At 44.4% G+C, this 25,542-nt stretch overlaps 1 protein-coding gene across 1 annotated transcript in view; it reads right to left on the bottom strand.

Moving 5' to 3' along the window:
• The window catches only part of LOC139210935 (heterogeneous nuclear ribonucleoprotein L-like), a 38,391-nt gene extending 14,342 nt beyond the window's left edge, over positions 1–24,049 (bottom strand). Inside the window, exons 1-7 of the mRNA XM_070841148.1 lie at positions 23,690–24,049; positions 12,396–12,514; positions 5,562–5,671; positions 5,334–5,461; positions 3,798–3,883; positions 3,603–3,699; positions 712–784 (exon numbers count right to left, since the gene is read on the bottom strand). Of these exons, the coding sequence (XP_070697249.1) occupies positions 712–784; positions 3,603–3,699; positions 3,798–3,883; positions 5,334–5,461; positions 5,562–5,671; positions 12,396–12,514; positions 23,690–23,932 (856 nt within the window). The 5' untranslated portion in view covers positions 23,933–24,049. The remainder of the gene's footprint in view (positions 1–711; positions 785–3,602; positions 3,700–3,797; positions 3,884–5,333; positions 5,462–5,561; positions 5,672–12,395; positions 12,515–23,689) is intronic.
• Between the last annotated feature and the right edge of the window lie 1,493 nt (positions 24,050–25,542).

Consider the following 25,542-nt stretch of genomic DNA (forward strand, 5'->3'; position numbering starts at 1 on the left):
GAGGCCATGCGAGACTACCTCTCCAGACAGAGGAGAAGATTAAAAACACAGGGTGGAGTAGCTAGATAGAAGGAAGAGCTACTGTAGTCCTGCAGACAGAGGTGGGGCTGAGGCCACCTGGGCATGTTGAAGCAGCAGCTGCATGGTGGTCAGCAGGAGTGAGATCCATCTCTTTTTCTCCCTCTTTTTTTGCTGGGTTGCAGAAGTGAAGATGGAAGTAAGCTGCTGTGCATGGTCAGCCTGACGTCCATCCCTCTTTCTCTGTTCTCCCTCAATGTGTCTCTCTCTCCTCATGGTGAGCGGAGGTGCAGGCTTGTGAGAGGCCGGTGATTGGCTGGTGTGAGAGTGTTTAGATTGGAGATGGAGAGACGAGAGGCGGAGGAGTCTTGGTGTGATGGAGGTCTACGGTCCAAACTGTTTATGACTACACAATGAATCCACAATCGGAGACTGACCCGTAATGACTGAAGATCTGGACACAGTCTCACAAAGGACTGTGAAAACTACAACCGTTTTCATCTTGGGGTGTGACATGAATTAAGGATGGCTGCAGTGGGAGCCGAACTGGGCCACTACAGGGAATTCAGACTAAAACAGATCCTACATTCCACATCACGGGACCTTGTGTATTGTGAGCAGAAAGGTCACTCCAAACTCTGACATTAGAGTAAGTATGAAATAGAGACCAAAAAGAGGAAGTGGATGACTTACCTCGTCTGACCAGGTATGGTTTTGTGTAGTCCCAGCTCTCATTGTCATTCTTAATCACATTCAGACGTGTTGGCTGTTGACACAAAGACAACAAAATTAATCAGGATCCAGTTAAATGTATCACAGGTATACAGGATCTGTATTCTTGGTCCACTTGTATTTATTTATAAAGTCCAAATGTAGTTTTTTTCCAAGGGAGCACAGGGCTGTTTAGGGGAGAGAGACTTATTCTTGTTCAGCCCTGTATAACGTCTGAGGGAGACTCCTTCCTCCCTTAGATATCACACTATGTCACTGTAGAGGGCAAACAGCATTGATATTTTGTTTTGTAAATGTTTTCTCATTTCAGTGCACATGTTTTTTCACTGCTCTGCAGATTGGATTGTGATGAACAAACAACTTGCCTCCAATGAATATTCCCAAAATATATACATACATAATCTTCTTTTACTGCAGTCAAACCAGCCACCCTAAATTTGGATTGCACCATATTGACCTTTATGGTAACTGCTTTGAAATGACCCAGAGCAAACTGACAGGAAGGCAAGGAGCCACTGTATTCTGTCTGATTTCTCACTTCCCATCGACAAGCACTTGCAGTATAATCTGAGTTTTACCATAAGAGTGGCTACAAAATCCTAATTCTATCTGGGCACACCACATGCAATACAATCTAACTGCATCAAACTTGGCAAAGTTAGCACATTTAATACACATTTGACCACGTCTCGTTTTATATAAATAAGGTGTCAACACAGGGTGCATACAAAATACATATATGGGAATGAGATATATTGGATTTAAGGAAATAAAACATGTTACTTGTGCCCCTTGTACATTACATAATCCCACTTGTGGAGATTATATTATTCGTTCATAGTGAGTTACTGGAAAAAGAGGTCTGTAATTCCTGACAATGATGGATATATTCAAGTTGAGAACAACTCAGACTCAAAATCAAGCACTTTTACTGTATCAATTTGGAGAATTTCCAAAATAAAAGTCCCACATTTGTACCTTGAGATGGCTTCATTTCTAAAACTAACCTCTATTTTACAGAAAACAAAAATGAGCAGTGTAAAGGAGTACATCAAACTTACCTGGTCCTTCTCCCTATTGAGAGCATACAAAAAGGACAAATAACTCAAAGGCAGTCTGTCACTACAATTAATAGAAATGGAAAAGACAACCCTTCTGCAAACAACACTTGACAAGGCTTTAAATAGATATGTGGTGGGCAGGAAATGGGAAGGACTGCTGCAGATGACAAAACAAGCAGACAGGTCACAGGAGTGTGTGAGGCTGAAAGGAAGGAACACATAAAGCACTCATGGGTGTGGGTGAGGCTGAGGGGGGATCTGATGCATGGACCGCTCATGGAAGTGAACCTGTGTTTCATAAGATAACACAGAGCACACACTCTTTGCTGTGTGGTCTACGGAAACAAACATCATGCATAATACATGACACCTAACAGGCAGTTCAAAATAATGACAGAATTTCTCCAAAATGACACAAGAAAATGGTGTTTGCATGTATGATTATTGCTCAGAGCACCTCATTATTTCCAAACAGTGTGACCTTTACTTTAGAATTTCTCAAAAATGACATGTCTATGCCTGTAGTCAGAGTTGTTCTCAGTTGGTGCATAACATGTCTCTGCAGCACCAGGATATTCAGACCAGACATTTCAACATATATATGTTACAGACACCGACACGATAGCATGGTGAACTCAACTGCAGGCTGTTGCCACTCTTCATATGCACCATTGCATAATTACAACTACCACATAAGCCTGACGTCTTTAAGCATTAAGCAGAGAAGCAGAACTTGACAACAAAGTCAGGACAGTGTTTTTATTATAAAGGACGGGGTATGAAACATAAAGCTTTTATGTTGAATGAAAAGATTTAAGTGAAGGTTTGTCCTTGTCCTATTTTTGAGGATCCTTGTGATCAGTGAGAACAAATGATAAATGGTCTGTATTTGTATAGCGTATTACCTTTCTAGTCATTTCGACCACTCAAAGCGCTTTTCCATCACATGCTCATTCACCCATTCACACATCATTCATTCAGGAGGAATCTAAGCTGGAGGTGACTGTTCTTTCACACACATTCACACACTGAAGCTGCTTCAGGAGCAAGTTGAGGTTCAGTGTCTTGCCCCAACAATCTGCACATTGATGGACAACCCACTCTACCTCAAAGCTATAGCTGCCCTTTATTAAATGGTGACAGTTGTGAGCTGAAGGGAAAAGAGGGGGAAGACAGATGAGGGCAGCAAAGGTCTCACCCTGACTGAAAATGAATGTTGTGATTATCTAGTTGGAATCAAACTCATACTTTGGGATACGTCCAGCTGGTATCGACAGCAGCACAAGAGGAATGTCTAAGTCTAAAGAGTTTAAAGGTGGAATGATGTTTATGATTCCCCACGAGCGAGACAAAGAGGAAGATAAAGACAGAGCAGGTGCAAACAAGAGAACAGGAGCAAACAGCACTCCATTCAGATCCACAGTGGCTATAGATCTGACAGCAGAAATGAATAACTCTACCCAGCTCCACCACTTTCATACAGGGGACACTGGTACAACGTGGCCATATTGACCCACTTTGGACCCTTTAATCTAGATCCATACACTTCACTGTCAAACCTCAGAATAACACTAAACCATATGACATGAAAGGTTAGGTTTCAGTTTCCCTTCCGTCTCTCTCTCTATTTTTGTTAGCTGGTGGATTTGACATTAAAACACCTTTATCACCAAATTAATTTTCAACCCTTATATGGATCACCAAAAACCCTGCAATCACAGCACACCAGTGCTAATCACATTACAGGATGACACCAGGCCTGTGACAGCTGATGCATTTTGTGTCTCTTACCCTCGCATATTCAATCTTGAGTGTACAGCAGCCAGCATAGATATCAGCTCCATTCAGAGCAGCTTTGGCCTTCTGAGCACACTGAACGGATTCAAATCTGGATGCCCAGGGTCAAGGAGAAGACACTATGCAATCCAACACACAGATACACACAGCATGTAAAGACACACACGGTCACACACTCAGTAAGGATACTCCACCATGGCCTGGATTCCATTTCGTTTGAAGATGACGATCCTCAGCACACTGCCAATGGGGTTACATACTGTGTACAGAACATCCTTGACCAACATGGGAAACAAGTGAGAAAGTTAACATTCAAGATAGTCTAGACATTTCTAATGCTGCAGTGTGTCTTCACCTGCATAAAGTGCGAGTCTAATGCCACTGTGCATTTCATTAATCCCATACAGACAGAGTCTGATTCAGCTTCATACAACCAGGGTGCCGCAGCACTAGCATGAAACAGTTTTTGAAGAGTCACATAACTCTCAACCTAAGCCATCAACTTTGTCATCCGGCCTCAGTGGTAACAATAGCCCAAGCTGCAATGATAGTTGCAACTCTGGAAGTTTGCCCCCCCGACAGAAAAACAGTAGAAACTACCAAACCATTTGCTTGGAAATGTTGAAATTTGGAATGCAGCATCTTGAAATAAGGTTAAGTTCTAATATTTTGAAAAGAAGTTTTGATCAGCCATTCAAATTTCTCACCACCTTCCATTTTTTCAGTTTTAGTTGTCAGAGGTACCCCTGCACAGCTTACTTATTTGAGCAAAAAACTGGTGTGAAAATTGGTAAGCTGTGTCTTCTACTATATCATTTACACTTCACATTCAGTAACATTTAAAAGGCACCTGGCCCAGGTACCATGATTCCATACCCGTATGACATTGATCAAATTACTTTTTCGATACTAGAAAAGTATTGAAACACAAAATTTCGATACCTGAGGAGAAAATCTCATCAATGTCAGCAAGCCAATAAATATACAGCATGTTTGTACCGAGAGCTGATAGTGGTTAGGCATGCAGGAAAAACAATGGTTATTCATATAGCCACCACTCTGCGCTGCACACAGGCCGGTTACTGCTGGTAGAGTTATTGTGGCGCCCACCTTCCAGGTTGCCTCTGTGAGTAAGCGGCTCAAGGTTATGCCACTAGCCCCCATTAGCACTGTTAGTGTGACCATGCTTTTGATGGAGTGGTGCAGCAGTAGCTCTGACTGTGGAGGTAGAGCAGTTGTCTGGTAATGTGCAGGTGTTTGGATACTAAAGTGTACATTGAGAGTGGCAGTATAAAAAGAGATCAAGAGCCTGGTGGTGGGGAACAGGAGATAAGGCACAACCTCACAAAAACTAGAGTCTAGAGAGACACATCTGCTTTTAAGGGAAGCTTAAAAAGTCTGTTTGAGAGGGAGAGACAGACTTTCTATATACTGACATTGAAATGTTTGTGCATACAGTCAGAAATCCTGTAAGGCGTATGTAGCACTTTTCAGTCCAATTCCAACAAAGGACCAACAGTTTTTTAAACTTTTCAAGCCACTGAAAATTATCTGCTAGCGACTTAAAACTAGCTCCAGATCAACCCATTACAACGAACATTATTTCCCTTTGTATTTATTGTAAAAGTTGCATTATCATTATGATGCAGTGAACTTGGCTGCTCTAGTGGGTATTAAGGTCATCCTGATAATCCCCCAAGAGTGTGTGTGTGTGAGTGCATTTACCGTGGTTATAGGGTAGAGAGGGTTCTGTATGGACAGCAGTAGGACCTTGTTGCCACTGTTGGGGTTGTCAGCGTTGGTCGGCCTGGTGATTCTCTTGGATGTGGAGTAATTAAAGTATGCCTGTTGGCCTAATGCAATATAAACACATACCATATGCTATATGCAAGCACGGGTCACTTCCAGTGATAAATCTCATTACTATGTCAGCAAAAAGCCAAGGAATCAAACCTGCAATGTACACAGGCTCTTTGGCACCACAGGACACACAGCGGTCAGCGCTCTCCACTGCAGAGAACTCCACCAGGGCCTGACGCTTGAATGGCATCATCATCACATAACTGAAAACACACAAATATTAAGTTAGGGCATACAAATGCTGTTCATTCAAATCTGATCACTGGACACATCAGCTCCTGTCAGCCATACTGCAGCTCCTCTACTCCTTGGTAATTAAGAGTTTCAACCAATTTCAGTGATGTTTAAAACCTCAGCATCCAAATCTGAAGAGGTATGGGTTATTTTAATGCTGCTGTCAACTTTGAACCAAAAGCGTAGGCTTCACAGCCTTCACAGTCAAAGATGACTGTGAGGGCCTCTTGACTGTGAGGGCCTCTTAAGAACCTGTCAAATCAATGCAATAACATACTACCTGTGTTAATATATGAGCTTGTGTGTGTGTGTGTGTCTTTCACAGTATGCTTTCCCCTGCAGCTCAGGTGAATGAGAGGTTAATGAATACTGCACCATGCAGGGAGTGTAAATAATGGAGAAGGAGTCATTTAGAGTGGAAACTGCAGTATCACAAAATGTTTCCTTCAATTATTCAGCATCTGTAACCATCTTTACACTGAAGTTCAGTGCAGGTAATACACCAGATTACTTGGTATTGTTGACTTCATACAGTTGCATTTCTTTACTCATTTTGTCACCATAAATCTTTATTCTAATGTTCATGTTGTTGGAGCGTTTTAGAACCATTTGCTCTTGAACGTTAGTATATGCAGAACACATACAAGTACACTGCAAATAAACAAGTGGTTTGGAGGGGAGTGAAATGATGAGTGAGGCTTGTGGGGAACTGGGAATTATCTCATACAAGTTATATTTTGTGATTTTTTTGTATTCTTTTGTTTTGGATATCTGGCTTGGAGTGATTTTATTGATATAGGTAGTGTGATATCACCGACTCACCCAGACTTGCATCTTGCTATGGCTACATTAAAGGACCACAGCAGACATAAGAATGAAAGTCTTGTGGAGTTAAATTGAAAAACTTGAAGAAAAAAGAATTAGCCAGCATACAAGTAGAAATTAGGTGAACTGGTAGCCGATCTTAAAGCTACTTCAAAGAGGCATTGAGTCACTACAAGCCCAGGAAAGTCTACAGATGAAGCTAACTGATTTGGGAGCATGTTTCAGGCATAACAATATCCGCATTTATAGTCTACCAGAGGGAACTGAGGAAACCAACATGGATGGAACCTCTAGCTGAAGTTGAACTTGGAATACAGCGGTGCCACAGAGCACTCGGTCCCAAACCACCTAAAGAGGCTCAGCCCAGGTCAATGGTTGTATATTTGTAGGAGTTTAGAACTAAAGAACTGGTATTGCAGTAGAACTGAGACGAGCCTGTTGAGCCTGGGACCCCAGAAAAAGTACGGAGGTCCTCTCAACAGCCCCTGTGTCTACGGCCAGTCGGCAGACCCACCAAGAGTTGATAAAGGAGAGACTGTGGGGTTTCCATCGGCCAAGATAGACACAGAAGCAGCGGGAACAGGAGGTAACAGACTGTCAAATAATCTTGCTTAAGCGCATACTGACAAGCAAGATAACTGCACAGTTAAGGACACTCAATGTCACTTGTACTAAGGGATGGAGCTGCTTGCCCTAAATGTACGGAAGTAAAGTCTATACCTGTTTTTCATACTTTACTCCATCCTCTCTGCCAAGAAGGAGTTTTTTTTAACTCTTTCGCACTGGACTAAACATTTGATTTCTAATCATAAAAGGATTACTCTTCTCTTATAGAGACAGTATCGCTGACCGCAATTATTGGTAAGAGAATTGGTTCTGAAAAAGAACGTGCACAAAATACACTCTTGTAAAACGTTGAGTTTGTTTCATAGTTCCAGAATAGTTTATGTTTGGTCACCAATTACAAGTAACTCTAACCTACTCATGTTAACTTCAAGACTAAATGCATTGTTAGGAATATAGAGCGATTACTCTTAATGTAAATAGCTTACACAATCCAATTAAGAGGAAGTTTATTGCAAAGATGAAAAGGAAGAAATAGCTTGTAATATTTTGGCAGGAGACACAACTAAGCAGCACATAACACAAAAAGTTTAAAAAAATTATAAGATTCATATATATAAAACACTTTCCTGATGAGTGAATTTCTAACTAATTTCTAAATTTAGTTATTAGTTAGTTATTATGTTTTGGTTAAGGAGCATCTTGATTAGAAAGAAGGCACTAACCCTTACACAAGTTAATGTGCACCCAGCCAGGACAATTCTTGTATTAGGGACATTTTTGGATTGATTGCTTCTGAAGCCTCTGGAATTATAATGTGTGGAGGACACTGAAATATCAGGAGGCTGAGCAGTACCAGCTAGATATAGTTGGGCTCGCCTCCACGCACAGTGTTAGCTCTGGAACCAAACTCCTGGAGACGGGCTGGACTCTCCTTTTCCGGAGTTGCCCAGGGTGAAAGGCACCGGGCGGGTGTGGGTATACGAGACGAGCCATCCAGTCCTTGTATAACCAAAGTGAAAGCTGTGTCTGCAGTCTTGGCACAAAGTCAAGTACATTCTCAGTGGGTGTTGGACTCTACCAAGGCTGTCCCTTATCACCGATCCTGTTTGTGATATTCATGGACAGGATCTCAAAGGTGAGGAGAGCGTCCAATTTGGAGTCCTCAGAATTGCATCCGTTTTTTGGAGACAATGTGGTTCTGTTGGCTTCCTCAGACCGTGACCTTCAGCATGCGCTGGGGCAATTTGCAACTGAGTGTGAAGAAGTCAGAGAGTCAGCACCTCTAAGTCTGAGGCCATGGTTCTCTGCTGGAAAACGGTGGACTGCCCCCTCTGGGTTGGGAGCGAGTTGCTGCCCCAGTGGGGGAAGTATCTTGGGGTCTTGTTCACGAGTGAGGGTAAAATGGAGCGCGAGATGGACAAACGGATTGGTGCGGCGTCAGCAGTAATGTGGGTGCTGTACTGGTCCATTGTGGTGAAGAAAGCTCTCGATTTACCAGTTGATCTACATTCCAACCCTCACCGGTCGTGAGCTCTGGGTGATCACTGAAAGAATGAGATTCCTCCATAAGGTGTCTGGGCTCAGCCTTAGAGATAGGGTGAGGAGCTTGGATATCCGGGAGGGGCTCAGAGTAGAACCGCTGCTCCTTCACATTGAAAGGAGCCGGTAGAGGCGGTTCAGGCAATTTGGTAAAGATGCCTCCTGGACTCTTCTCTTTGGAGGTTTACTGGGCACGTCCCATCAGGATATCAGGATACTGGGAATAATATATCTCATCTGGCCTGGGAACACCTCAAGATCTCCCAGGAGGAGCTGGAAAGCATTGCTCAGGAAAAGAACATCTGGAGTGCCCTGCTTGAACTGTTGCAAACGTGACAGATAAGCAGGAGATAATGTATGGATGGACTGGAATATCTGGATACAATCTACATTTGACTCCAATACATTAAATAAGCTTGCTGCTAATACCAGAATAACTAAAAAAACGCTGGTGGAGTTGGAAACAATAGATGTATCGAGTGATTTCCACCGAACAGAAAAACAATTCATATACTACTCAGCAAGTCAAGGTGGATCCCAGGGTGGTAGGTGAGTTGGGAACTGTGGGCCCACTGGAGGACGTTGGACCGTCAAGGTGGCAGAATGAACAGGCGATTCTGAAGACAGGAACTGAGCCCTGGCTGGTCCTTCATCGTGGCCTTGACCCTCTCCTCAATCTCCCAGGTAAGTGATGCGATGAACCTCGGTGGTTGATGCAGGGGTAAAGGGTCTTGTCTTTCTTCTCAATGAAGAAGAAACCAGCGCCGGTGGGTGAGGATGAGGGACAGATGATGGCCCTTTTGCTGGTCACCGTGAGACAAAGCGACCTGATTGACCACAGTAGAGGCAGAGGTTCCCCTGGCAGCAACGTGGGGTGCATGGTCGAGTCACCGAGTGTTGGTGTGCCTTCCCCTGCTGCATTTCCCAGCGCCGTGCCTGGATGTGTGTTCGATCAGCCCATCTAGGGAGGAGGGGAGATCCTAGGAAACCAACCAGGCTCGAAACCAACCAGAGACGAGGCGGGTTGGTCAGAGACAGACTGGGCCCACAACAGGCAATCAGTCTGGGAATTAGTGCTTGAGAGTCTTGCATCAAGGAGCGAAGAACAATCTGGCAGTGAGTGAATGGTGAAGGCTTAAATACTGGATTAATGAGTGATCAGGAGCAGGTGGTGGGAGTTGGCTGATTGGTTGGCAGGTGAATCCCCACATGAGCAGCATCAGATGTTATATTAGGTAACAGTGGCAGGAAAAACTCGAACAGAACCAGGTTCAGAGGTGGGTTTCTGTCGGGGTCTGTGTTGGGTGGAGGCTAGACAGAGGGGGGGGGGGGCAACAAACAGCAACCAAAACAATAACAGCAACTACAGTACTGATAATAGGAATGTGACTAATACTTAGCAATATGGTAACAGTGACATTTTTGGCGAAGGAACTGACTGCTCTTTTTCTAAAATCTCTCTGGGCAATATTGCAGCTCATTTACCAACCATTTATGCTTCTTTGAAAAAAGAAACTACAAAAGCACTCAATCCATTCTGTATCGTTCCGGGTTTTCCGAGATTTCTTTTTCCTCACAAACAACCTTTGGCTGACAACAGAGCTAGCTAACTACTATCTAGCTAGCTGTCTATCTATATTACATCAAACTAAACTAAAGAAAGAACAAACAAAAGGGGAAAGGTGTACGTGTCATTCTTTAAGCTTTACTAACTGTGAGGAGATGGAAATTTTGATACCAGATGTTAGCCACAGAGTTCTATAAATCCTGTGTATTTTGCCAACCTGAGTGTCACAGCTAAGAGCCCCTTGCACTGGTGCAACATTTTTTTCATGCTTGCACACTCTAACTTTCACGTACACATACAAGTGAACAAACCGTAGAGACCTGCAAGTATCCTTCTGCTCTCTCACCAAGACTTTGTGAAGTTGATTTAACTCTCATTAACCCTTTCATGCATAGAGGAGTTTTGATGGCATAGTTGCACATCAGCCACTACAGTGGATGCTACTGCACCATCTCATACACTGCTACCCAGTGGGAAGCCATTGCAAGTGGGAAAAAAAAGTGAAACCAAGATGGTCGACAGACAGCCAGAAACACCAAGTTGCTCATTTCTTTCTGTTCAAACCTTCTATAAAAAGAGACCCTTGCAGGTAAGAAAAATATGGTGACATCAAGTAATCAAGTACATCTAAGGAGTCATGCAATTGCTACATTTTCCAAGTATTGATTTTATATTGGGAGGAAATTATGATTAACCACATGTTATGAATTGATTGATATTATGAAATGAATGAATTGTACATCATGCATCACTGGCTATATTTCAACTACTGGACATGTAAAAATATCTTTATAAAATTTGGTTTGAAAAAAAAGTTCAAATCTTGTTTTTCATGCCTAAAGATGAATAAAAACACTTAGTAAAAACATCCTGACTGAGGTTATCATAATTCATGCATGAAAGGGTTAATAATGTGCATCACCAACCAGATGATAGTATAGGGGCCTGCAGACTGGGCTAAGGAGGCATGGCTGTAAGCTCTGATGAGGATAATAGATTACAGGTAATAACCAATCACGTCAGCCGTATGACTGACTGCTGACCTGTTCATGTATGCTGGGATACAGGTAAATTCCACACCCCCACAACTAGTAGATACAAGACTCAGTCTCTGTTCAGACCTGCTGCATTAACATGTGACTTTTGTGAGCAGATATAGAGTGGAAAGCTCTGAGCACAGGTGTGCAATGAGATCCCATCACTCTGAACTGCATAGGATACATTCCTTTAGTAGGGTGTACGTTAATGTGCACTGGGGTACATGAAGGGTGGCCTACTCAACTGATGCCATCTGCCTACAGGGAAGGTACTCAATATTACACAGATTTTAACTTCAGAACTAAAAGCTATCATCAAATCTGCAGAATGTGCACCCTGCTGTGCATTTAGATGTTTGTGGTGGAGCGGCTGTCTGCCTCCTGAGCCCCGTTAGTCAACACCAGTGACTAGTGCATTTGAAATCCTGACAGCTGCAGCTCCATTCTCCATATACCTGCACACCAAATGTTAACATTATGGATCTGATTTGGAACATGATATTAAAGACAATAATGTTAAAGGACCATAATGCTGTGATATTGTCTCACCAAGCACACATAAATGGAGAGTCATTAGATAATTGATTTTATGAATGTTGAAACATTTGAAGTTAAATGTTGACACTTTTATTAATGGTAAATGGTTAATGTATTTGTATTTGTATTTGTATACAGCACCTTTCTAGTCACTTTGACTACTTAAAACACTTTTACATCACATCCTCATCCACACATCATTCATGCAGGAGGAAGCTAACTTGGATGAGAACAAACTTTCACACTTTCATACACTGAAGCTGCTTCAGAAGCAAGTTGGGGTTCAGTGTCTTGCCCGAGGACACTTCGTCATGTGGACTTAGAGGATCCGGGGATCAACCGCCAACCTTCTGAATTGACCTCTGAGCCACAGCAGTTTGTACAAATGATGTATGTGTTTATTTGCATACAGAGTGGGGAGATGAGATCACAAGTGGTCAGTCGATGCCCATGTGGAGACACAGGTGTGAACACAGCTTTAGTTGCTGTCTGTCATACACACACATGCAGAGAGACACAGAGAGCTGGGGAGGTGCTTTACATTATAAGTTCATGAGGTAATTGATAACCTCACAGCATCATATCCGCACACACACACACAAGCAGTGCCTGCTGTCTCACCATATGGATCCAAACTTCTCCAGAGCATCTATCAGGTCTGCCTCCACCACAGCCTCACACAGACCCCTGACGTGGACCACAGGGCTGGGGGAGATACGATGGGAGTCCTCACCATTATCCTGCAACACACAAAGTCAGCTACAGTTACACACAATGGCTGTGTTCATGTCAAGCTCATTTGCAGCTCGTTGCATTTGCACACCGGCTGTCCCAACACAGAGGTCTCTGGCCAAAAAAACACAACAGTGAGCCACATTGAAATATGATGGCAGTGCATTGGCAATAAAATATATCCATGTGCACATTCCTGGTAGGAACTGGTAGGTACTCTGTAACATGAACATCATTCTACTGTTCCCACTGCAATTGTACAGGCAGGAGATCCAGTTAACCCTTTAACCTTCTGCTCGACCATATGGTAGAGCACATTTTGACTCACTATATATTATTGAAAAGAATACTCTGCATGCTGGTGGACTTTTTTAGCGTAACATACCTCAACCAAGTGGTAGAGATGGCTGAAACAGGTGGAATTAAGTAAAACATGTTTTTCAATAAGATATAGTGAGTCAAAATGTGCTCTACCATATGGTCGAGGAGGTTGTCACAATGACAACTTACCAGAATTGTAAATTCCTGTCTCATAGTATTAGAAACTGCAGTGTCTTAGCATCTGGTAAACTGTCAATCACAGTAATCTGTTACTGAACCTAGGCGCCCTTCATCATATTCCATGTCCTCACCAGTACATGAAACCACTGCTGCCACAATCACAGCCCCGTATGTTCAATACCTACCCTTATTTTATACCTGCTGTTACGGTCATATTTGATAGGTAGATTTCATAGTAAAGTTTATCAGATCTTCATCGCTGTTTGACAAAAGACTCTTAACTCAAACTAGCTTTTTCCAGAGCTCTCAGCCACATAGCTGTGTGGTCTCCTCTAGAGGGAGATGGTGACCCATGTCTGTGTTCAGAAATGGTGTTTGGAGTTGCTCTACTTGATTGTTCTGACCATTCCCCAGTCTGAGGCGGGAATGGCTTAAAGTCATTGACAAAAAAGGAGATGATTAAATGTGACTGCATGCTCAGAAGCTAGTAAGTGGTAAAAATCCAGTACAGGCATTGGGGGAAATGGGGAGAATACATGGCAATGTCGTTCCAGGAATTAAAGTCAAGAGGGAACGGCATTCCTGCTCAGATTTGGCAAATATTTTCAATGTTTGTTCATGTGTAATGTTGGGCCCACCAGAAATGGTGAGGACTACATGTTTCTTTGTCTTTTGAACAAGGACTCCTGCTCTGAACTCACTTTCCCAGTTTCACACATATGTGCTTAACGCACACCTGGACCCAGCTTTACAGCCACCATTGGTCAAATGTGACACCTCAAGTCAACAAAACCAAAGTTCCCCCACTGCTCTTCCTCTCTCCCACTTCTCCTCTGGACCTCTGAGGGTCCAGCTCTATTTCACCTTGGGCTCCGCTGGAGACCAGCTCAAGCCTTGCACCTCGTCTCGTCCTGACGGTCCAGTTCTTGACTCCTCCAGCCCCAGCCTCGGTGTGGACTGTACCAAGCAGACCACCTTTTTTATGGCAGCGACACGAAGCCCTGCCTGAACCAAGTTTCTCAGCGCCAGTCTGCCAGCTGATATTCACAGCAACAGGAGCACACCAGTAAATTACCATCGAGCTGATAACTAGCAAGGAACAAAGGAGCATTTTATTATTCATATTATTAGCTTCAGTGGGTCACCAGGCTGGTGCCAAACCATTGCCAGACAGTTCTACAAGCAACAAGCATTTAAAGGGATGTCACTTATTCTATCAGTAAGCAACTACCGACCCCAGCCAGTCAATTTAGAATTAAGTAGCAAAACAACTGACTCCTGTCTATAAGGATATGAAAGAGGGGAAGTTTGAAGCAGTTCCAAATTTTCCAAAGAAAACAGTGGTCACTGCAGGGTCGCAGAGCTGGCAAAAGTCCATTTGGGACCGTCTGTTATGAATATGGAGCTTGGACTCGGAGACACTACATGGAAACAAAGACTAGACGGGGGCAGGGAGAAAGAAAGTACATGTGATAAGGAATTCTAGTCAAATCCTTACACTTCCATCTAATCTGTTCTTCTTATCTTATTCATTTCCTTCAGATATTCTGTCTCTTTTAAACTTTAATCTCTGCCCTGGCCAGCTTCTTTCTCCTTTCCATTATGAATCCCCTTCCCCATCTTCCCTCAACGTGTCCTTCTCGTTCACACTGACATTCCTTTTAGTCTATTTATAGAGGCAGATGGCTCATTGAAGTGTTTGGAGAGAAAAAACAGCGAGACAAACTTTTCTGTCTGTTAACCAGCCTGCTGGCTTCTCTGTTTCAGACATATTAGCATTATTTCTGTACACACATGGCACATCCATACTGAGCCTTTGCATGTGTTGATAAAGCTGATAAAGGAAATAAGACATTATACAGCTGTAATCTCAGAGGTGGTTATTTTATCTACTAATGGTCCCCTTCAGGGTAAGATGATTGTGGGTACTGGATGTTAAGTGATGGTGCCCTTTGTTTCCCATGATGCTCATAATGCCCAGTTAGGTCTGCAGGTGGTCAGATGTGGTTAACCATTTTTCCTGCCCAGGATTATGCGGTTAATGCATGTTAGCACCATGAAACATGCAAATTAGCTTCTCAGTCCATAGTCCTTTCCCAACCCCCACCATAGATCTAGCTGGTTAAGAATCATTTTTTTAAAAATGTGCAAAGATCACATTTAGATTTAATGTTGTTTTAACAACAGCCCCTATGTTGTCCCTGGGTTTTTATCTGTATACTATGTAACGTGATATCTTTTCTGTCCTAAGTCTTGATGAATTTCATGCTGTACATCAGCATGGCAGTCAGGAAAATATCATCTCTCTCTGTGTTTCTGTGCTGCAGTCTGCAGAACACAGGCTGGACAGCCGCCATCTTCTCCCTGCTCTCAGCCTTACAGGAAGCCTTGCTCTTAGTCATCAGCTCACACACTAACACAAATAGCTAACACTTTAATTTCCCTGGTTACAGGAAATGTTCCTGGTTTCAATTCAGAACAGAATTCTGACAGATCCTAGGACCTGAAAGCCTGGTTGCTCATTCATACCAAACTATGGAGCAGTCAGGACATTAAACCTGACATTAACATGGGAATCTGTCCCACAAACACTAGAACTTAAAATGAAATGACTTTTAGTAGGTTTCATTCACAGCAAGTTCAGGTTTCCACAACATCTCATTGTCAACAGGGATGGGAGTAAGGACACAGCCTGCTGTGTGTAACACACTGTAGAACTAAATGACAGATGACATAGTTAGTTAAACAGTAGATTACATTGGAGCCTTTTTATGATTGTTTGCTAGTTACTTAATTAGTCCTTTTTTTTTAGTTCTACGTGAATCAGCTTTAATTGTTAGCTTTCATCAGGCGTCACTGAGGGTTGTGACTTGTTGCTTTGATCAAGGCTGCAGAGGCAGTTACACTCAGAGCCTTTAGCTAAAGGGAATAAAACACAAGGTGACACAAGGTTGCTTTCTACATTTCTACAGATGACACAGTTTTAAACAGACAGGCCGACACCAGCATTTTCTTGTTCTAGATAGAGATCCTCAGTCCTCACCCATGATGTTACTGTTACCAGGGCTTCCATTTCCTCCTCCAGTGTTTCACCTCAAACAGGTTTTCCCATCAATCCAAAAGTGAAACTGAGATTTTGAATATGAATAAGATTTTGACAATATACAGATACAGTAGTGTGCATCTGTTTTCTTACCAGATTAAAATGCCAAATTATCTGTAACCTGACAGACTGTGAGGAACCAAGATATCAGCTTTCTCCAGCAGAGGTCTAACTGGGGAAACCAGGTTTCTCTAATATCCTACCCTGGTTAAGAAAATGAAGTTTCTTGGGTACATGACACCTACTGCAGAAATCTAACCGTAACCAGGTAACTGTGGTGCATGTAAACACACTAAAAACTGAATTATAGGCAAACCTTGGGCACATTTTTGCATTACCAACTTTTAATCCTAATCAGTATAGTGCTGAAGGTAAATTAATCTTAGTTAACAGCTCTCGGTGGCAGCCTCAGCTTTATGGAATCTCTGATGTAGGTGAGAGGATCCAATAGCCAATGAAGAAAGAATTAGATGCTTGATGGACCCTAGTGTTTTAATTATTTCATACTTCTTCTGTTCTTGTGTTTTAACTGTAAAGTGACACTTGGAGAAGAGGAATGTCATGCCTCAATGTATCTTTCTGATTGGAAATACTGGTTGGAGCAATGAACAACCCTAAGTAGCCCATCCATCTTCTTAATTGCCCTCTAATGAGCAGATGTGTGCGTGTGTGTTTGTGTGTGTGTGTGTGAGAAACTGTGTACCCCCATGCATACCTGAGTGTGTGTGGAAACTAGACTACATGCATGTAATGCTGATTACATAGCAAGGTGATACCACCTTCACTCAGGGTTCTGCATGCACTGTGTGTGTATGTGTGTGTGTGTGTATGTGTGCGTGTGTGTGTGTGTGTGTGTATGTGTGTGTGTGTGTGAGAGAGAGAGAGAGAGAGAATCTAGTAGCATCCTGTAATGGGGAGCCGGTGAGAAAGGAAACAGAGTGCACTGACATAGTGACAGTGATAGCCACACGTGTATGTTACATCCTTCTAATGGAACCAAAAACTCCTCACTTCTGTTTTTACTCTGGGTTATTTATCTCCGCACATTGTTCCATGTCCAATACACATTTATCTCTGTCAGTCCCACACATACATACTACATACACTATATTGCCAAAAGTATTGGCTCACCTGCCTTGACTTGAATATGAACTTAAGTGACATCCCATTCTTAAACCATAGGGTTTAATATGACTTCAGTCCACCCTTTGCAGCTACAACAGCTTCAACTCTTCTGGGAAGGCTTTCCACAAGGTTTAGGAGTGTGTTTATGTGAATTTTTGACCGTTCTTCCAGAAGCACATTTGTGAGGTCAGGCACTGATGCTGGACGAGAAGGCCTGGCTCTCAGTCTCTGCTCTAATTCATCCCAAAGGTGTTCTATCAGGTTGAGGTCAGGACTCTGTGCAGGTCAGTCAAGTTCCTCCACACCAAACTCTCTCATCCATGTCTTTATGGACCTTGCTTTGTGCACTGGTGCACAGTCATGTTGGAACAGGAAGGGGTCATCCCCAAACTGTTCCCACAAAGTTGGGAGCATGAAATTGTCCAAAATGTCTTGGTATGCTGAATCATTCAGAGTTCCTTTCACTGGAACTAAGGGGCCAAGCCCAGCTCCTGAAACAAACTAAACAACCCCACATCATAATCCCCCCTCCACCAAACTTTACACATGGCACAATGCAGTCAGACAAGTACCGTTCTCCTGGCAACCGCCAAACCCAGACTCGTCCATCAGATCGGCAGATGGTGAAACGCGATTCGTCACTCCAGAGAACACCTCTCCACTGCTCTAGAGTCCAGTGGCGGCAGCTTTCCACCACTGCATCCGACGCTTTGCATTGCACTTGGTGATGTGAGGCTTGGATGCAGCTGCTCGGCCATAAAAACCCATTCCATGTAGCTCTCTACGCACTGTTCTTGAGCTAATCTGAAGGCCACATGAAGTTTGGAGGTCTGTAGCGATTGTCTCAGCAGAAAGTTGGCGACCTCTGCGCACTATGCGCCTCAGCATCCGCTGACCCTGCTCCGTCATTTTACATGGCCTACCACTTCGTGGCTGAGTTGCTGTTGTTCCCAATCGCTTCCACTTTGTCATAATACCACTGACAGTTGACTGTGGAATATTTAGGAGCGAGGAAATTTCACGACTGGACTTGTTGCACAGGTGGCATCCTATCACAGTACCACGCTAGAATTCACTGAGCTCCTGAGAGCGACCCATTCTTTCACAAATGTTTGTAGAAACAGTATGCATGCCTTGGTGCTTGATTTTATACACCTGTGGCCATGGAAGGGATTGGACACCTGATTTCAATTATTTGGATGGGTGAGTGAATACTTTTGGCAATATAGTGTACATGTAGACCTCCTAAACAGATCCACAGCAGACCACAGACCCTGTTTAACAACATGTTGTGTGGTTGTGTGTTATACATCTGGCTGAAGCAGTGTTGGCAAACAATGAAGAGCAAATCTTTAGCTCTGATCTCTTTCAGGTTTGATACGCAGCCAGTCTGCAGTGGTACGTAGTGCCCTCAGCAGAGGCTGCGAGTCTGTTCACTAACTTACTTAATGAACTTTACTCTCTGTATTGTAAAAGTATCTACCACTAACCATGACATTAGAGTTTGCACCCTCAGTTAAACAACTAGAACATGTGTAACATTTGTAGTTGAAACAAAAACAAATGATGTGTTAACATACACATGTTTGAACATGTTCATGTTTGGTCAGATGTTGTATGATATGCTAACAATGAAAGCAGTTATGTTGGTTCAACTTTTATCACTGCAATGACTGCAGTCTCAGTTGAAATGTATACGGCTGTATTGAAAGCAGGTGGACTCAGTTTAAGAGAACGGGATGAAAGAAGCTGAGATATCAGCTGGAGGGAAAGAGATGAAAGTATCTGAAATGTCAGGTAACATTTAAGTAGTTGAAATGGCAGTTAAAGAGAAAAAGTCACCATCCCTACTCAGAGAAACGGGGTGAACTGCATGACTAACTGTTGTTGGTTTTTATCTTCAACACAGCATCAACTGAGGTGTTGCTAAGTCATAAAAACTCCAATGAGCGATAGAACTGCTTGTCTGATGCATCTGAACATTAAGACTGCAAAAAGACCATGTCGTGTCTACTCAGGGGCAGAAACAGTGGATGTCCTCTGTTGCGCAGCCCGAGCAGTTTTAGTAGACACACAGAAAAGAAACAAAAACCCCTCGTGCTACATGACAGATCAAACGTATTCTTCACCCAGTCAGCTTGGAATGGATCAAGTCACTTGACAATGTATTGGTCTTCTAAATTCACAAGCACTTAATAATAATAATAATAATAATAAGCCTACTCACTGTAACATCACTCTGCAGATCTCCCACCCCTTGGTTTTTTTTACATTTTTTGACTTTTTAACTTGCTTTTTCACTGTTTGTTATTAACTGTGTGTTGTACGGTGCCCTTGAGTGCCTTGAAAGGCGCCTATAAATAAAATGTATTATTACAAGCACTTTCATAAGGGCTTTACTCCTCAGCTTCTCTGTGACTTCCACATTTCCTGGGGCTCACTGTGAGCAAATACAATCAAATACATGTGCATGTTTGTGCCTCAGCCTTCCCCTAGTTAAAACCAGAAAATGAATTCAGCCCTATCTACACGGGCCTATTTTTAACCCTGACCTCAGATCAGAGATTAACCCTGTCCCAGAAGCTGAGCAGCCATAGATGCTGATGTTCACACAGCAGTGACAGCCACGACTGATCTACTGACACAGTTTTACAATGCGATATGTTTTCTCACCGTGTTGTACTAGCATTTCAAATGAGAACATTGTTTTTCAGCCTACCAGCAGTCATGTGGCCTGCTGTAGCCAACAAGAACAAGATATGAACCCTGTAAGTCTATCCTCCTGAATGGTCACCGTCTAGTCCACTTTTGTTTAAAGGTAGGTCGTTTGTGTGAAGGCATTTGAATTTAAATCTCAAATGAGGAAACAATCATGCTAAAATACTAATCTCAAAATTGAGCCAAAGAATTGTGAATATCATTATATAACATAAGCTCCAAGCTCCCATGATGTACATTAACATATAAACCTTATTCAGGTTTAGAAAGCACATAAAGATAGATCCAACAGCACAAACTGAAACGGTGGATTGTCTCTGATTTATGAAAGAAGTGAGGCAAGCGCTTGTCATTGTACATTTCAATAAGAGTGTATGCATTTTATGGTGTAAAAGGAGGAGAACATTAGGTCTGCAGTTAAAATTAAAGTATGGCACATACTGTTTGCACCATTTGAATTGGACTTTTTTAAAAAAAAATTTTAAACCCATTTTAGCCCATTACTTTAACCTAAACGGTCATCTTTTCATAAACTCAACCAAGTAGTTTTGGTGAATAAACCTTACCAGCTACCATGTGTTTGCACTCCATGTGCTGAGCCTTTTGTACAAATACTGCTCGTGATCACATCTCATGCAACACAGCTAATGGTAACACTTCAAGTATTAGTGCACTTGGGTTGTAGGCTTGGGTCGATGTAAAAATGTTCAAACCGGTTTGATAAAAAGCCTACGGCCCGAGTGGAACAGTCACACTGAATTTTTACTTCTAGGTGTCGTACATGACCCAGCCGCTCTAAAGTGGAACATCAATCTTTATTTATATAGCGCCAATTCATAACAAACATTATCTCAAGCCACTTTCCATAAAAGACCAAGTCTAGACCAAAGTCTTTCATTAAGACAGACCCAACGATTCAAGAATCCCCACATGAGCAAGAACCAGGAAACAATAGCAAGAAAGATTCCCCTTTAACAGGAAGAAACCTTCTGAGAGCCAGTCTGCAGACAGTGCAGGCATCATGTTACCCTTTCTCCTAAGCTGCACTTATTTTCTCTTCAGCACCTTTGCCTGTAAATTATATAAAGGATAATTTCATCGTTACACAGTCCCTTATAATATGGTCCAATGAGACAGTTTGACTGGTAAACAGTGGCGATGTGTTCCATGTTTAACCCTCGCTCATTCTCATCGCTGGCTGCTTAGACTAGAGACGCCAAGTTCATCATGCTTGGGGTCATCTTTATTTAGCAGCGCTGTGCTGCTGTTGAGTGCATGCAGGGCAACACTGAAGACTACTATTTTCCAGTTGCATTTCACAGTTTAATTTTAATACTAACCAGCTGTCTGTGGCTACAGCACAACAAAGTAGGAAATACATACAAGAAACGCATTTAAATCTGACAGAATAAGAAATGCAGTTTGCTCATGTTAGTCGCATGAAAATCACGGGAAGAAGACCAAATCAAGTAAATCTGAGCAATTCAACAATCAGCCAGGCAAACGCTCTGCTTCTGAAACACTCGCTGTGGGATTTAAAGCCTCCCTGAGGACGGAGCAAAACCGGACCACAGCCGGATTGGGACTGTGGGTTTTCAGGGTCAGGCAGAGAAGCTTTTTGGAGAAAATCAAGAGAATCCTGATGCCAATAAGCTCTTGCAGGTGTAAATGGAGGGCCAAATAGTCAGCCGGAAGCTCCTGGCAATACTCCCAGCAGACCAGAGCCAAGTGGACACAAACGCACTGAAGATTATTGATCTGGGAGGCTGTGGTTTGCATGTAGTTCATGGAAGTTTTGGAGATGGAGAGAAAGAAAGCAGCAGGAAGGTAGGCGATGTTGTGAGAGCTCTTTAGCTGTCGTTCAATGACTCACCAGCAGGTGAGATGATTTCACTGAGAGAAGCCACATGACAGCATTTTCTCAGAAGGTCTGTGTCCATCAAAGGGTGAGGGGTGGTCTGCAGAGTAGGAGTACAGCAGCCACGAGAAACTTCCAGAGAGTTTTATTAGGCTGGGCATTTCTCATTTTTATTATTTTATCTTATCCGAGTAAGGCAGGAGGTGCCACATAAGTTTCCTGGATCTTCACTTTGTACTTTCCCTCATTTTTATTTTTAGATAAAGACACAGGAGAGACAGTAAGAGAAAAGAGAAGGCTGTGGTGAGAGCTGCCTAAACCACAAGTGTTGTGAAGCACTGTGCATCTGCAGGTGTATTTGCATTATTCTCTAACCACTGTCTCATAATTTCTAAGCATGTTATGATTTCATAATTACAGCCACAGATGGCATGTCTACATGTTAAATCAGACTTCCACAGAAAGGAAGATATTAGTGCCTGGGATGACCCCTCGTCTGTCCGACCAGCTACATCAGCGAGTGGGAACCCAGATTCATTACGGTTCTTCTAACTCACCAGTGAGAGGGACATCCAGACACACAGACACAAGCTGCTCTGCTCCTGCTGCAGAGGCTGTTTGTTGTCCTCACTGACTGATACAGCTGTCACTTCCAACGGAAGTCTGTGTTACTAAAACACATTTACTGTTGCAACCACTAACTACAGGTGCTGGCAGATCACCAGGTCATTTCCCCTTGTGACACACTACACACACACACACTTAGTCCTGCGCCTGCCATCTTTGCAACCTTCGTGTACCCAGCCCTCGTGTACCCAGCCCTCATGTACCCAGCCCTCGTGTACCCAGCCCTCGTGTACCCAGCCCTCGTGTGCCCAGCCCTCGTGTACCCAGCCCTCGTGTACCCAGCCCTCATGTACCCACCCCAGATCAGACTGGGATCGGACTGAGACCGGGTCCTCCAGACAGGCTGTGTGCTGGCAGGCTGGAACAGCATCCCTGAAGCTGCTCACAGGGAGCTGCAGGGAAGACATGTCAGAGCCACACACACACTCCTCTGTCTGTCCTGCTGTCACCACGGTCCCTCTGCAGCACTTTGTCTCTGTCTGCCTGTCTGTCTGTCTTTCTACCTGCCTGTCTGTCTCTCTCTTGGACAGACTGTCTCTCTACCTGTCTGTCTCTCTGTCTGCCCTTCTCTCGGACTGTCTGTCTCTCTCTCTCTGCCTGTCTGTCTCTCTCTTGGACAGTCTGTCTCTCTATCTACCTGTCTGTCTCTCTGTCTGCCCTTCTCTCGGACTGTCTGTCTCTCTCTCTCTCTGCCTGTCTCTCTCTCCCTCCATGTCTCCTTCTATCTGCCTGCCTGTCTGTCTCTCTCCCTCTGCCTGGTTCTCTACCTGTCTGTCTCTCTCTTTCTCTTTGTCTCTCTCTGCCTGTCTGTATCCCTCCCTCTGTCTGTCTCTCTCCATGTCTCCCTCTGCCTGTCTGTTTCTCTCCCTCGCCTGTCTCTCTCTCTGTCCCCCTCTCTCTCTGCCTGTCTGTCTCTCTCTCTCTCTGCCTCTCCATCCCTCTGTCTGTCTCTCTCACTCTGTCTCCCTATCCCTCCATCCCTCTGCCTGTCTGTCTCTCTCCCTCTCCCTGTCTCTCTCTCTCTCTGCCTGTCTGTCTCTCTCCCTCCCTCTGCCTGTCTGTCTCTCGGCCTCTCCATCCCTAACTCTGCCTGTCTGTCTCTCCCTCTGCCTGGCTCTCTGCCTGTCTGTCTCTCTCTCTCTCCATGTCGCCTCCTCTCCCTCTCCCTCTGCCTGTCTGTCTCTCTGTGTGGCGGTGCTGTGTGTTGCTAACGTACACGGTGACGTTAGCTAACGTTTCCGCTCTCCTTACCCTCCGTCCCGCTCCGTACTGGCTGGCGCTCCACCGGGCCCGGTTGCCCACCGCGGACTCTCCGTTCCCGGGCAACGAGCCAGAGTCCGAGTCCTCTCCCTCCTCCAGCTCCTCCTCCCCCTCCTCCCTCTCCTCCCTCTCCTCCGCCTTAGTCTCCCCCGCTCTCTCCTCCGTCTTCAGCCGCTTGGCCGCCCTTCCGTACTCCCCCTCCTCGTGCTGCCCGGCTGCGTCTACGGTCGACATGTTCGCGCTTGCGGTTGGACCTTTTGGGGAGCGGCTCAGACGGACCCGGTCATGTCGGCAGGTATCCTGTAGTGTGTCCTAGCGTGCGTGTCCCTGTCCCTGTCCCGGTCCAGGCCCGTCTCTCTGTCGCTCTTCAACGCCACTGATTTTCTCCGTGTGGAGGTGTGAGTGGACAGGATACAGCCCCGCCCCCGCTCCTCCCTGATTGGTCAGTCTGGTCCTGCGCCTCGGAGATACACCGTGTGATTGGCCGGTGCCGATGCGTCAACAGACAGTCTGCTGCAGTGGAGAAAGCGGGGAGGGGGCCGGGGACGGGATGGGAGGCTAGAGACAGGTAAGGGGGACACAGACAGAGAGAGAGAGACAAAGAGAGGGAGAGAGAGAGAGGGACAGAGTGAGAGACAGGGGGACACAGACACAGAGAGAGAGAGACAGGTGGAGACAGACACAGAGAGAGAGAGACAGGTGGAGACAGACAGACAGACAGAGGGAGAAAGAGAAACAGGGGGAGACAGACAGAGAGACAGGTGGACACAGACAGAAAGAGAGAGACAGGTGGACAGAGAGAGAGAGGGACAAAGAGAGACAGAGGGACACAGAGAGAGAGACAGGTGGACACAGAGAGAGGGGGGGGCAGAGAGAGAGAGACAGACAGACAGAGGGAGAGACAGGTGGACAGAGTGAGACAGACAGACAGGGAGAGATAGACAGAGGGACAGATACATATATATAGAGAGAGAGGGACAGAGAGAGAGACAGGTGGACAGAGAGACAGACAGAGGGAGAAAGAGAAACGGGGAGACAGACAGAGAGAGACAGGTGGACGCAGACAGAGAGAGAGACAGAGGGACAGACAGACAGACAGACAGACAGAGGGAGAGAGAGAAACAGGGGGAGACAGAGAGAGAGACAGGGGGACAGAGAGAGCAGAGGGATAGAGACACAGAGAGAGAGAGAGGGACAGAGAGACAGACAAAGGGAGAGAGAGAAACGGGGAGACAGAGAGAGAGAGAGACAGGGGGACAGAGAGAGAGATAGAGACACAGAGAGAGAGAGACAGACAGAGGGATAGAAAAACAGAGACAGACAGAGAGAGAGACAAACAGAGGGAGAGAGGGACAGAGAGAGAGAGAGAGACAGGGGGACACAGACACAGAGAGAGAGATACCAAGGGAGAGAGAGACAGAGGGACAGACAGACAGACAGAGAGAGAGAGACAAACAGAGGGATAGACAGACAGGGACAGAGAGACAGACAAACAGACAGAGAGACAGAGGGAGAGAGTGAAACAGGGGGAGGCAGACAGAGAGAGAGACAGGGGGACACAGACAGAGATACAGGGACAGACAGACAGAGGGACAGCTACAGAGAGACAGACAGAGGGACAGAGAGAGAGACGGGGACACAGACAGAGAGAAAGACAGGTGGATAGAGACAGCGAGAGAGACGGGGACACAGACAGAGAAAGAGAGAGACAGACAGACAGACAGAGAGAGAGAGGGACAGACAGACATATAATACCTCTCTCTAATTGAAGTCTGTGTATTTCAGCGGTCAGTTCAACAACAGTTCTCTCTGCTGCTCTGTGTCCCTGCTGATAAGTCTGGCAC

This window comes from Pempheris klunzingeri, chromosome 12, assembly GCF_042242105.1.
Source record: "Pempheris klunzingeri isolate RE-2024b chromosome 12, fPemKlu1.hap1, whole genome shotgun sequence".
NCBI lineage: Eukaryota > Metazoa > Chordata > Actinopteri > Acropomatiformes > Pempheridae > Pempheris > Pempheris klunzingeri.